General features: G+C 36.1%; 1 protein-coding gene across 3 annotated transcripts in view; it reads right to left on the bottom strand.

Annotated features, from left to right (window-relative positions):
- The window catches only part of nphp4 (nephronophthisis 4), a gene marked incomplete in the record, with an annotated part of 156,485 nt that overhangs the window by 94,039 nt on the left and 46,906 nt on the right, over positions 1-15,540 (bottom strand). For all 3 annotated transcript variants that reach the window (XM_014020399.1, XM_014020398.1, XM_014020401.1), the window contains 1 exon segment: positions 2,099-2,280. In XM_014020399.1, coding sequence (XP_013875853.1) covers positions 2,099-2,280 — 182 coding nt within the window.

Here is a 15,540-nt window from a genome sequence, read left to right on the forward strand (position 1 = left end):
TATATATATATAGTTTCTCCCAGATGTATTCCTATCGTAACACATTTGGTGCAACTCTGTTTTGCCATTGAAAATTTAATGTTACAAACGAGTTGACTTGCTAAGTAAGCACATTAAAAGGTGCACAGAGAAGTTTGTGCCTGACTCTTGCAAGTGTAATTATCTGAGTTTCCTTTTCACAGTGCAAAATTTGGGCTGGGGATTAATTAAAGGAATTATGCAGACAGATTTACTTTGCACTGTAAATTTTTCTGGTTGCTGTATCAGTATTTATTGAGAAAAAGGGAACATTTCACAACACGTTTGTTGAGTAGAAGAGGCACATGCACTCAGCAAAGGGCAAGGAGAGAAAAAAAGGTATTCTTTATTTATGATATCTACAATTCCAGAAAAAAAATACAAACATAATACATGGATTATTAATGCTGCTATTCCAATCAAATGACTAGATCAAGTTAAGATGATCCAAAACTAACTAATAAAGGAGTACCGGTAATGCAATACTTGTTGCACTAATACTCTTAACAGCTCTTCAAGTTTGTTTATTAAAAATATTTGTTAATTTGGTTTTATTTGATGCATCAGAACTTGAGTTTGACGGTCTATATCTTCATCTAAACTGAACTTTAATGTCACCAAAAAGATCTCAGTGTATTTCTATGCTAATATTTTCTTGAATGAAACATGGTTATAATAACACAGTGGTAAACATTTGGCTAGTGGGAAAATGGCCCATTGGGCACGTCTGAAAGTTTTTTCCTAAAATTTAATTTTCCTTTAATAACATTTTACTCACTTGAGAGCACCGAGCACAAAATGCACTTTTGTAATATTTGAGTCAGTGAGACCAAAACTTTATTTTTGTGAATAATTTCTTAGTTTCAGGTACCTACCTTGTTTAATTTAAATGCAGCCATGTTTGATGCCAGAGACAAATGAAGGAAAGAAAAACCTTACTTATTTATTTATGTATTCATTTTTGGGTTGTTTAAGCCGGTGCCTTATACTTATTTTACTCATTTGTTTACACTTTATGCTACACAGTTAAATAATTGTTTGTTAAAACAAAATGTATATTTCATTAAAAGGTTTAATGAACTATGATCTTAATTGTCTTTATTTTTAGTTAGGATATAGCTGAAATCTAATGATGGTTATATAATAGCCGCTGCATTCTGGTGTGATTAGCTGTATGTTTTGTATTCAATTAACGTATGATCCGATTAGTCGATTAATCGAAAAAATAATAATAATCGGTTGACTATAAAAAAATTCGTTATTATCAAAGTTGGATTTATAATCTTCAACCTGAAGATTAATGACCCATAAAAAAGAGAAAATAAAAAGGTATCAAAGTAGCAGTAGTGATGTGTAAAAAAAAGTCTGTTTTTACCTCTTAAGCAGATTCTTGATTATTTGAACCATTTTGTTGCTACAGCTAACAAGCTCTGTTGTTGACCATTTGAATCAACAGATCTATTTGTTCTCAACTTAATGTTAATTTGAACTGCTCCTGCTAGACTGCTTGGGTTATTTTTGAGATAAGTTGCTTGCACCTGTGTTTGTAGAGCAGCACAATTTAGAAGTCACTTGCAGAAATGAACACTCTCATTCCCAAAGGTAATTTTATATGTTGCAACATTATTAGCAATAACAGAAAACAAAAACTGATGTGGCTAAATTTAAAGAATATGCTCAACACACCATATAATGTAATAAGACAAACAAATAAAACTAGAAATGTTCTCTATGAATTGCGTAATACAAATACAGTGGAAGGGTAATATGGAGACAGGAGGTAAAACAAGCTTAGGTACCAGACTTCAGCTACTATCATAGATGAATGACATTAATGCACACCGAGCATTTTGGAAAATACAGTTTTTGCTGACTTTACTAGATAAACTTTCAATCATATGCTATAAGCAAACCGTGCCTGGAAACCCTGATGAAATAAGATAAAAATAAGCAATACAGAAAAGAAAAAAAAACTGCACGTCTGTGAGTTTTATCTGACATTAGAATTATGCTCCACCATCCACTGCAGCCTACAGCTACAGCTCTGCTATACACACGTACATGTGTTCTTTCTGCTCACCTGTCCTTGACCAGTGTACTCTTTTTAGAGGAACTGTCTGTTCGTCCTCTGACCCCTGTAGTAACAGGCTCCAGCACGACCACTTGGGGTTTATCAAGGAAACACCAACCATTGTGCACACCAATGTGGAGCCTCCTTTCCTGGATGACAACTGTCCTTTCGGTACCCTCTGCTCCTGGATCCTTTTGAGAAGGAATGAGAATAAGACAGGCTGATTTAGTTCCCACAAACAATGCACTTACAATATATTTTTTATTACAATTTGTTACACTTCGCAGAATTTTTTCTGCTGTTTTGCCATGTTTATTTTCTTGCACTGAAAGTTATGCCCATAAAGACCAGATCTGCTCTGTTGGATCTTCGACCTTACCAACAATCCATTTAGAATTAACAAGAACTCAACCGGTCAACTGTGACCGCCCTCACTGCACCGCTCCTGTGGTTGAATAAGGACAAATTCCACCAACCAACTTTTACACAGCTGTGCAAAATCCTTTAAAAACTGAAAGGCTGTTACAACAGGGTAACAGTGCATTTGATTTTAGCGAACATTCAAAAAAAAACAAACAATGCAAAGTTCATTCCTTGAAATTTTCATACATTACAACAGTTAAAACAAAAATCTTAAAATGCATCTAAAGTTACAACCAGTAAAACAATAATCAACATCCATTTATCTCTACTAAAGTATTACAGAGAAATTGGTTACAGCTTGTCCCGATTTTCTCTTCAGGCAACATTCGGGTCATTCTGCACCTTTCTAGACTGTCTGTCAGAGGTCTTGTACTGTTTGTGCCATTCATGGTACATTATTACAGAGAACTGAGGCACTTCCTTCAGTAAATACTGTCCCTGTACAAAAGAGAAACATGCATCCTTGAGAGAGTTTGATTACTTGGCGATTACATTGTCATACTCAAAAAAGTAGAAGGAATATTCTTACAGGCCTGTCTTCGTCCATAGAATAATTTATCAAGTGAAAACAAATTAAATAAATTCCAGAAAGTACATGGGGTTAAAAGTTTTATTGATTTCGTTTATTATGTCTGAGGATGCAATTAACCAACACAACTGACAAAGTAAGAACTTTAAGTATGGTAGTTTGCTCACTGATATTTACAATATATGTAATTTAGTTTTACATTATGTACCAGCCAACATTTTGCTTTGTCCCTGGTGAACAATAGAATCTTTTATCTTCTGTGAACACTAAAGTAAACCACTACAGAGTTTTATATTGGTGAATGTAAGTCTGTTCTATGTGTGGAAACAATATTTACTGTAAATGATAAGGACAGTATAATTGGACCACTGATTCTCAGATTTCCACAAATTTTCCCATGTGGGGTTTGGAACAATCAATACCAAGTTTGAAGGCAGCCGCTGAGTAAAAAAAAGACACTTTTTATGATAATTCAATAAATGAGTTTGTCAAAAGTTGTTGTTGTCTTTCTTTCAGTTGCGTATTTCTGCAGAGGTTACCACAGTGAGTGAACGCACATAATAGATTTGCCAATTGTTTTACACAAGATAACCTTCCTGACGCAACCTGGACTCAAACCTGCAGCAGCACTGACAACCAAGACACCACAGCCCCCAAGTGAGTGCATCAAAGTAAAATCTGAAAAAAAAAAATTGAGCCATTTAGTACATCTGCAGAGCAGGTTGATGCTTTGAGGGACTGTTTTTGATAATACTTTGAAGAGTAATGTTCTCTAAATAATGTTTTAGACAACTTATGCCAACTTGTGAAAAGTTTAGTTATGGACAAAATTTTTATAAGCCATCATTAGTTGCCTAAAACGTTATAGTGACAAGACCTTAATGGCTGTGTTCAAATTCAGGGGCTGGGTCTTGTGAAGGACCTGGTCTAGAAGGGCCGGGTCCTTGGTCAACCGTGAAGACCGGAAATAAGTAGCTGTGACTTTGGACAATTTAGTCTTCTGCCTTATTCCAACCTTTACCCCAACGTATGTTAATGTTGCACATCAACCACGGCGATGCTAAACAGAAGCAAAAATAGACTGAAATGAGCAAAATATCAATATATTAGTATTATTAATTTAACATAACACAATTAGTTTCAAGGTAATATTTGAAGAACTAATGAACCCGCCATAGGTGCACATTTATTTTGCTATACCAGCTAGTTTAATTTCCGACAAGAATAATATTTTTAAAAAAGACAAAAGCATTAACAACACAACCGCTTGAAACTTTTCATTTCAATGCCGCCAGATTTTTATTTAAAACTGTACTCCTTTCTCTCGCTTTGTCTGCCGTTACGAGCAGGGAAGCAAATCTCCATCGGCTCGCAATGCATTATGGGATAAGGGTGAACAGAGAAGGATTCATCGGACCCGTCCCTCAACTTGAGGAAAAAGGACGCATTTGTTGGCCACATCGGGGCTTCAAATTTGGACAGCCTCCGTCGCAGCGCTGTGACGTATGCGGCAGACAAATTCGGCCTTCAGAGGACATGAGTTTGGACACAGCCTATGTCTAATGCTGCTACTGCACAACTGACTGACAGCTGTTCACTGTCTTGACAGTAAAGTCTCTAACCCTAAAGTGCAAACCCATCCTAAACTCCCTTCTTATCCCACTCCTTCCCATTTGTTTCATTTCAATCTCCTTTTTCTCTTCATAACGTCTCCTACTCCCACTCTTCCATTCTTTGCCTCGTTTCATTGTTATTCTTGCACTCTGTCCCACCTCGCAGCTTAAAACCTTCTCCATATCCACCCACACCTTCTCAATCAAATTAGCATATCAATTCAGACAGGTTTTCTTTTCCATAGGCAGCAACAGCAGGAGCAGCAGCCCAGCTTGCCTGGATACAAAGCAACCCACATTTATCACTGCTCGCTGTTGTTCTCATGTTACAATCTATGCACCATTCCTCTTTCTGCCTTTTTAACTACCTACCCTCATTTTTTATTGTCATTTCTCCTCGCTTAGATTTTTTTCCCCCCACAAGTTGCAACCAACATATTGGGAAACATACTTTTTATGATGACAAAATATGATTCTTAAATATTTATTTCCTTTTTCTTTCCTTGCTGTTGTAAAATTATCTCTAGTCAAACTTTTACTTTAAACTCAAGTCCATGGCTCAAAGAATTCCTCCAGATAAAAGACAGAAGAGGTGCAAGAATGTAAAACTTGTGATTTTTTTTAGTATGTCTTCTTATCTTTTCACGTCTTTTTTCCCCCTTCTCTTTGATGAGTGGATTGAACATTTTTCAAAGTTCCGCAGTGGGATAAAACTTTTGCAGATTTTTTTTATATGACCAAATAGCACAAATGAATAAAGACTTTCAAAAAATAAATAATGATTCAGTTGTTTTTTCATGTATTATAGATGTTTCGTTTGTATGCATAATTTAGTTTTCCATTATATTCAATTTGATTTGTGCAGTCTTTAGTTTATCCCCTAAGCATAGATCATTTTGTTGCTTTCCCACAATAATCCAAAACACAACTGATGTTTCTGGCCAAAAAGCTCCAGTTTTGTCTCATCAGCCCCAGAAACTTTGGGGCTTGTCAACATGCATTTTGTGGAATTTCTGTCCGGCTTTTTTATGATTCTCTGTTAACAACGGAGCCCTCGTTCTTCTTCTGTGGGTCTCATTATGACTCAAAATGCAACAAAACCTACTTTGACCTTAAAGTTTAGCTTGAATGGTTTCAGTTGGTTTCCTTGACTCTTTGTATACCATATCCATGATCCGTCGGATCAACTTGGCGTTGCATTTCCTTTTTCCTTCACATTCTGAGAGGTTAGCTATAGTCCCATGAACCTTATACTTTTTAATAATGCTGGCAACTGTGGTGACAGGAAGATAAAGCTGCTTGGAGATGGTCTTGTAACCTTTACCTTTGACATGGATATCTGCAATCTTCCTTCTGAGTTCATTAAACAGCTCTTGCTTTCTGCTCCATGTTCAGTGTGGAGCATGTAGCAATACCATACCATACCATACCAACTTTATTTATAAAGCACTTTAAAACAACCACAGCTGATACAAAGTGCTGTACATTAAAACAMMAMMWWAWWAAAAAGTGATTAAAAACAGTTTAAAAACAAAAACATACAATTTAAAACTAAATCCCGCTGGTGTTGAAAGCCAAGTAAAATAGATGGGTTTTAAGACGAGCTTTAAAAGTGGACAGTGAAGGGGCCTCTCTGACCTGCAAAGGCAGGTCATTCCATAATTTAGGGCCGATGACAGACCAAACTATCAAAGTACCAAACTATCCAGTGGCAGGTTTGTTTCCAAGACTTAATTTTATTAGATTTGATTAAAAAATATATAAAATTTTATGAAACAATTTGTTTCATAGACTTAATGTCTGACGAAAAGCATCAAGCCACCTGCAATGTAAAAACATGACTAAACTAAAGACTCTTTAAGGGGACTAACAAATCTGTCTGTACCATTGTAAATAACAAATGTTTTTTTTCATGTTTTGTTTACTCTACTACAAAGTAAAGGCATGCAAATATAGATTAAAATTCTCACATGTGATGGGTCAAATGCAGAGCACAAATTCCGTCATTTTATGGGAACATGCACTGATGACCAATGAAGCACCTTTATTAAACTGAGCTGCTAACTGAGAAATGAGGGGTTGCAGTAGCTCGGTGGTCAGTGCCGCAGTCTTGTAATCCTGAAGCCGCAGGCATGAGCCAAGGCTGCATCAGGAAGGGCATTTGTAAAACAAATGCCAAAACTTTCATGCAAGTTAACTTGACTGACAGAAAAACAAGAACTTTTTCGTGAAGAAATCAAGCTTTGTAACAATGAGCATGAAAAGTACTAACAAATGTATCCATGTCTGGTATACGTGAGAATGAAAAATGATTCAGTATACAAAATAATATGGACAAAATAAACAGGACATGTTAAATTAGGCATCCAGAGCATCCTGGATACAGATTCCAACCAGCAGTATATTCTGTTATGCCAGGTAATTTTATTCTTGCATCATGAAATCGGTGCAACTTGTACAGATGTCAAAGTAAAAACATTTCATTATCTTTTGTCTCACCATGACAGAGTAGCAGCTATCAGCACAAGAGTGACAGGATATAAGTAAATAATTGCTTTCAGTGACATTCAGATCATAATGTGTGCGTTTATTTTCACAGTCTGTCTGCTCTCCTATTTTCCTTCACTGTAGTCTGTGAAGGATGACAGCGAAATGGCTTTATGTTTGGTTGGACGGGTCTGCCATGAAGTGTATCAGACAGAAAATAAAAGACAGACAGAGGAAAAGTTGTTTATGAGACAGTTTCAGTAAAGTATCTCTGTTCCATGTATCTGTCCTCTCCTTTAAGTTTCTCTTTCATGTATTTCATTGCTTTTTTCCCCCTCACTCTGTCAGTTCCTCTCTTTTTCTACCTATCTTGCATTTTATCCTTTTTCTTTCCCCTCTTGCTGCTGTCTATTGCTGTCACAGATTTCTTCCTCCTTCGCTTGAAATATGAATATTTTAGAGCTAAGAAGCTTAAAGGGAACAATGAAACGGCCCCAAAGTTAAATTACCCTTCATTTCTATAGTCACAGAAGAAGGACTTCACTGAGTGATGAGTGCACCAGCACAACATGGGTCTGTCATTAGCTTTTTTCATACTTAGAACCCCTTGTTGTCTCTGACAGGACTGGTTTGTTAATCTTTTTTTTTCTGATATTTGTCATGAAGTAGCTTCTCGAAAACCTGATCTTGATTTAAAAACCTACGACGGGGTATTAGGGCCACACAACAAGATTTTTTTTATTACGAGAATAAAGTCATAATATTATAAGAATAAAGTCGTAATATTACAAGATTAAAGTCACAATATTATGAGATTAAAGTCATAATATCACGAGATTAAAGTCATAATATTACGAGAATAAAGTCGTAATATTCTAGCCTTTACAAAAAAAGTATGCAGTTACGATTAAAATTAGAAATGTTGAGCAACTTGTCAGGTTGTTTTTTAGTAGGCCTATTGCTTAAAAATAAATAGTTAATCTTTTAGCACATTAGCGTCAAATTAGCAGCAGGACCTGGAAATTGTGCAAACGACTATACAGTAAACTGAAGCTATATTGTAATTAATGGATGCATTGACAGATTTAGTCGGCACGTAGCTAACTTGGATGAAAGCATATTAATCTAACAGTGTAGTCATCACGGACTACTTTATAAACACAGACACATCTCCGTACACAGAAAGTGTGAGGAAAATAAGGAGGAAATGAGGAACGGAAAATGGACACGTCATGTAAGATTACGACTTTTTTTTTTCTCGTAATATGACTTTATTCTCATAAAATTATGACTTTAATCTTGTAATATTATGACTTTATTCTCATAAAATTANTGTAATATTATGACTTTATTCTCATAAAATTACGACTTTAATCTTGTAACATTATGACTTTATTCTCATAAAATTACAACTTTAATCTTGTAATAATAATAAAAAAAAATCCTGTTGTGTGGCCCTAATACTCTGTCATAATAAAGCAGTGAACAGGTTTTAAAAAAAACTTTCAGAAAGTAAATATAAATGTATATCTACAACTGATTACAGTACTTTTTTTAATTCAAACTAGTTCGAGATGGTTGCCCCAATTTACTGACAACAATGCAAATAAAACTAGGTGTGTGTGACAACAGTTAAGTAATCAACAGCGTTAACATTCCTCACAAGATTATTGCTGCATTATTGCGTTGGGCTTTGAAAAACTTCATTTAACCTAAATAGTTAAACACTTTCATCTCTAATTATATTCACTCATCATTTTAGTTTCAAGCTATAGCTTGAAAGGTGGCGGGTGGTAGGCATTTCTTCAAGGAACGTTAGATCTTTCATCTTTTTTGTTTATCTAACGGTACCTTTGTAAAAACTTCTTTAAAATCTATTTGATGTTCATGTAATATTTTACTAACCCTGCAGACCAGCAAACACACACAGACATGGGCAAAAACATTTAGAACGTTTCGCCTTCAGCAAGGCGCAATAGGAGAACACTGGTTGAAGTTTATTATCATTTTAGTGAAGACCTACACTTAACTTTTATTTTGTTTTAGGGGAATAAATAGGAACTCTTTGGAAGCTTTTGCATTCCTTTTATCTCTGATTACCATTTTCATGTATGTAGAATACTTTAGGAGTAAGCACACCATAAATGTCTTATTGTATCTTCAAAAGCAATAATTCTTAAAAGGCCATAATTTATTAGTTTTTCTTTAGGAAAACTTCCTATTTTCTTTTCAAGTCTGTGTAGGGAGATAAATTTCAGAAAACCAAATATAGCAACAATAAAAGATAATATAAAGTGGAAAGCAATACAGTAAAAAAATAAAGGGGTTGGGGGGGGGGTTAATATGAATTATATAAAGTGCAATGATGGATGGTTTGTTTCTAAATTCAGTATTTTGGAATTCTAAAATTAGTCCATGATTCAATTGAGAAAAAAAACCAAAGTTTAAAGTTAAACTTTAGTATTAAAATCTGTGAAGTGTAATACCATCACATATTAAAAACAAAAATTCTCATAGATTTAATTTACCGGCTCAGTTCCTAGGCGAGGCAGGTGGGAGACAGAGGAATGAGGATGAAATATTAGTAAGCAAAACTCATTTAGCAGGGGACACTGTCATCTGAATATAATTGAACTGCTCAAAAAGATAAGCGATTTTTTGCAAATTTAGAAATAACAGCGGGTACGAAATAAATGGAAAGCAGGCATCAGTGGCCTCATTATGCAACTTTGGGAGAAATTAGTGCAGATTTTCAATATAGGGTACATCTTTCCACTAACAGGATCAGCTGAAAGAGGAGGTTCACTTTAAGGGCTACAACAAGGCTACAGAAAACTTGAGAAAGTGCTCAATATGTTTGCTTTGAACCATTATTAACAGCACAGTCAAGCAAATAAACTATTGATTGGTTTTCGAATGACAAATTGACCATTTCTTTTCTTTGTTTTAAGATAATAAGCGCCTGTTTGATTGATCAAAACCACATTTTTCTTCTCTGCAGGCCACTGGCAATTTCACATCATCTCAAGTTTGGCAAATTCTGCAAAGATGAGCACTCTCAAAGCCCATGAGCAATTTGACCCTCTGTATCTCCGGAGGCCAGAGACACTGCCAGTCTTTGGGTGGTGAATAGACTTCATTATCCTAATTGTCCCTGCCTTTAATCCACACCTGTGTGTGGATAAAAAGGCATGCCTGGTATTCACTCGATTGGATTCAAAGCACTCGGGGTGGTTTTTGCGTCACGTCCCCTAAATTCTGCCTCTGTTCCGTGTGTTGTTTCTTTGGTTTAATTCAAACAAGATCTATTTTTAAAACTGTCAATTTGCATTTTACGCTATAGCTCCTCGGGAAGTAGTAAACTAAATAGCAATATTTCTTATTCTGAAGAGGACTGGAAGAGGTTTGTTTTTAACCTTTCGTGCCAAAGTTTGTTTCACTTAATTTCTTTTCTTTTTGGCTGCTTTCTTTTGCAGAGGTCGCCGCAGCAGGTGAACTCCCATGAAAGAGTTGGCAACTGTTTTACGCCGGATGCCGTACCTGATGCAACCTGAGCTCAAACCCACAGGATCAGGATTAAAAGACCGCAGCACTGACCACCGAGCTACTGCAACCCCTTAAAAACAAACATCATATATAAAGCCCAAATGATTCTGCTCTACATTGGGCTACAACATGAAGGAATGACTTGTATGACTTATTAAAAAGATGCCAAAAGTTCATGAAACAAGTCATAACATCAACTGTTACCGCAAAAGGGAGATAATCATATTTATTAGTTGATATTTCTAAGCAACCCTATATGCACTCAAAAGCTTTGATGCTGGGAAGAATAAAGAACAAGAATGAAAGCTATAAAGCTTAGACCCTCAACTGAATGAACCCTGTGCTCGAAAAAAATATAGATCTTCTGACGTCAAGGTGGTGTGAAAAGAGTTATTGCTGCTGTTCAATGAGCACTCGCTGGCACCTTATGGCTGCAGAGGCAAATGTAGAACCAGAAATATATCAGAGACTTTGAATGACTCATTCGCCAATTATCTGTCTTTTTACTTACTGTACCTAGACAATATAATTAATGCTCTTCCTCGCTTCTAATCATTCACATAGTCTCATTTTGATTGTCTGAACACCCAGAACATATGCACCTAATTATTTGCGAGAGCAGACACATGCAAACACGGAGACATATTGCACACTTAATGTGTTTAATATGGATTTTTATTTGTCCGTCTGTCTGACGCCAGAGTATAAAATAAGTCTATCTGCAGGCTTGTACAATTTAAAGCAGAATCCAGGATGGTTCTCACTAAGAGGTCTCCTTTGTTTCCTGTACCATCAAAAGCTGTAAACTTTTTTTTTTTCATTTTCAGTAAATTTGCAAGTCCGTACTTTGTGAAATCGATGTGTAGGCTGAGGTAAAAGGTAGTAATAACTGTACAGATGGCAACCATCATCTCAAGGGGAATGTGAGGGGAAGAGAGAGAGACGGAGAAAGAAAATGTGGGAAAAAGCAGGTGAAATTATGTCCCACATGAGTTTTGCATAAGCCAATTACCAAGTGAGTTACACAACTTTGGCAAGTTTCTTTCCCTTTGAAAAATCACAAAACAAAGGGAAATGCTACTTTGAATTTTTGTGCGTGTGATCATTCATCTCTCACAGAGTAAGTGGGTAAAATGTTAGCTGCCAGCTAAAAATTTCTTTTGTGTGTTCAACCAGTAGTTGTGAGGGCACTGACCCAAACATCTGTGCTTTTAGAATCGCATCTATAACATATTAGGCTCCTTCTTCACACACATTTATCTACACTGATGATTTTCGTTCTCCAGCACCACACTCATTACCATCACCATGACACTGAGTGTGTGAGTGTGTGTGAGTGACTGAGTTGCCGCTCGCACAGTGGATATTAGCTCCCCCATATTGAGGGTGAGTCATCCATGGCAAGAAACAGTAGCAGCATCATTAGCATGCGGCTCTCATCCTCCCACTCCCCTGCTCCTTAACAAATTTTAACTGGCTCAGAGCTTCAACCGATAAATCACTGTTGCCCTGATGCCGAATCACACTCGTAATTCACAACCAAAAAATATTAAGTCAAACAGACCCATACTGCTGCCCTTCTGTTTCCCTTCCAGTTTTAGACCATTTGTTCCAAGCCAACACATGCATCCACTGCATACGGAAACCCTCACTAACATATCCTGATGCATCTCAGTAATCCAGGTAGAAAAAAATCAAAAAGAAAAAATAAGTAGGTCCTCTGGATGGGTTCTTCTTTAGTGAAACGTTTHRTCTCTCCTCCGAGAGACTTCTTCAGTCTGATGAGTTTCAGGTGAACTCAGCCTTATAAGCACTGTCTCCACATGGTGAACAAACAGGTTAGTCACATGCAAAAGAGGGCCATCGCCCAAAAATAGGCTTTATTAGCTCTATTGTTGATAGAGGGTCATGTGCCCCATCACCTGACTTATTGGTTTGGATGCTGTAGTCCTTTGGTGTTGTGTTATGTGTATGTAGTGAGTGCAGGCGGGGTTCAACTTCCCCTTGTTTTTGTCTCTCTTTCCCTCTTCGTGTTGGGTATCGTTGGGGCCCTGATTCACACCTTTTGCTCACAGGGGGCTGAGTTATACTTGCAATAACAGCATTGTAGGAGGAGGACAACTGGACACGAAGGCCTCCTAATCAAGCCTATTGTTAGGCGATGGCCCTCTTTTGCATGTGACTGAACCTGTTTGTCCATGTGGAGGCAGTGCTTATAAGGCTGAGTTCACCTGAAACTCAGACTGAAGAAGTCTCTTGGAGGAGAGACGAAATGTTTCACTAAAGAAGAACCCATCCAGAGGACCTACTTATTTTTTTTCTTTTTGATTTTTATAACCTCACTAACATACGCAATTTATGCTGGAGCACATTTGGTTCTCACAAAAAATAAATAGAATAAAAGCTAATAATAGGTCACACGAGTATGTGTTAAAATGTTCTTGATAAAAGGTGTTAATGCATACCTGAACCTTTGTAAATAACTTGATATTTCTTAACAAATACTTTAGTATGTTTTCTTAGAAAAGTGTAGTTCAAGGGAACAAACTATGAAAAGAAAATAATTGTATCCGATACTTAAAGAGTCTGAACCTGCCAAAAACTAAAAACCCTTTAAAATTACAATACCAGCCCTTTGCTACAGATTTAGAAAAGATTGGCACATCACAGAGTGCAATTGAAATTGGCTCCCATATTTCTTTTACAATTAACAGCAGATTCCCATCAGCAGCTGACTTGAAAAATAAAACACTACTGCTTGATTCTTACAGTTTTTTTGTTGTTGTTTTTTATGAGTTGACAAGAAAATAAAACTTTTAATCTGTGTTTTTTCCACTCAGTTGGAGTACAAAAATCCAAATAAACTATTTTCCTAAGGTTCAATTGCATATTTGTAAAACATAGCATACATACTTGAGGTAAAAAGTGGTTGCATGCTTTCTTTATTGCTAAATTTTATATTCGAAACGAAAACATATCAGTTTTTTTACACCTTCTTCAAATTAGATATTCAGCCCATCAAAAGAACACAACATAAGACTGTCATCAATAATCGCACAAACCAAAACAAAATTTCAAAGAAGTGTGTGAAAAACTAATTGCATCCTATGATTTAATATAGCCTCTAGGATCCCCTTTACCAGCAATAACTCTCAGTAATGGTTTTCTGTTTGACCTTAGCAGTCTCTCTGAACCACTCTGCTTTACAACGTTCAGTTAGTTCATTTTTGCGCAGCGTTTTTAACATTCCTCTTCAGAAGTTCCATCAGGCTGAGGTCTGAACTTTGGGTCACTGCAATGCCTAGATTCTTGTTTCAGTCATTCTGTTACAAATTTGCTCTTTTTCTTGGAATCACTGTCCTGTTGCATGATCCAATATTGTTCAAGGTTCAGCTGTGAGACAGGTCACCTCCCATTTGAGTTTAAAATATGTAGGTGTTCATAGAAAATGCATAATTCAGTGATGGTACCCGCATCCTACAGCTAAAAAGAAGCAGGAGAAGAAGGACAAACAAAACAAAGCTGATAATCCTTGACATTAATTCTGTTTTATTCAGGAAAAGCATGTTATCAGAGTCTTTGTGAGTATTTACTGTTTTGACTGAAGTTCAATTATATAAACATCTGAGCAAGTTGAATCCAGACGTCTTTTACTTTGCAACTTCCAATGGCAAAAATTAGGAAATTAAAAAAATAGGTTCTAAGCTGATTTCATTTAAAAGATTTGTTTTGTAAAACCAAGATAGGTTTTACATCAAAACGCTTAAAGAAAAGGCTCAAGACGAACAAAAATCATTAATTTTCATTATAATTTCCAAAACAAATGAGCACTAAGACTAATTTGCAAAACAAATTATCAACAGTGTTAAATGTTTTGTGGAAAAACAGCACATGAAATGACAACCTATGAGGCAAAACCTGATGTTTTATGTCAACATGCCAATCACTTCTTTGAAATAAACAATATTGTTTTACCTGAGATGTGTTTTTTTTTTCTTGTGGTACACATCACTACGGAGCCCGCGAGGGGACATGGGAGATTTTTTTTCTTTTGCGTTCCCACGCAATAGTATTGCATTTCCTCGCAATACCTTTTGCGTTCCCTCGCAAAAGTCATTTATCTCTGTTGTGCCTGCCGGTTTATTAACAAATTCACATGTTCACCATTAGCAAGTTAGCCTACTACTTTAATTTAGCTTCAGAATGAATATATTACACAGCCACACGTGGAAGTATGTCATATTATGCCGATATTTTAACACAGTGCAGCCAAGCCACATCAATGTCAATTTCACAAACTTGTGGCGAAACATCCTGCTTTGGTAACTGGATATTTCAAGATAAAAGTCTGATTTAATTCAGTTCATTTACAAAACAAACTTTTTTGAGGGAATGCAAAAGGTTTTGCGAGGTAAAGCAAAAGTATTGCGAGGTAACGCAATAGTATTGCGTGGGAACGCAAAATAAAAAAATCCCCCCATGTCTCCTGGCGCAGGGGTTCTTAACCTTTTTGAACTCAGGGCCCAATTTGTTGTACATAGAGTGGCACAAGGCCCAGTCAGACATTACTAATGTATGGATCAAAATGATAATTATTCTAATCTAAATATTGGTTTAATTTTTATTGTATTTACATCATAACTAAACTATCATAACTAACATACCGGTAACTAAATTAAATTCACTTACAGTTTAAAAGTAAAACTCCTGTCAAATAATCACAAGACAAGATTATGAGACAAACATTTTTATATTGTAACCTGCCCATAACAATTATTTGAACAAATACAAATACAACGATCAGTCAATAGACCACTCAGGCTTATCAGCACACATGTATGTATATATATATA

Source organism: Austrofundulus limnaeus, unplaced genomic scaffold, assembly GCF_001266775.1.
Source record: "Austrofundulus limnaeus strain Quisiro unplaced genomic scaffold, Austrofundulus_limnaeus-1.0 Scaffold251, whole genome shotgun sequence".
Lineage (NCBI taxonomy): Eukaryota > Metazoa > Chordata > Actinopteri > Cyprinodontiformes > Rivulidae > Austrofundulus > Austrofundulus limnaeus.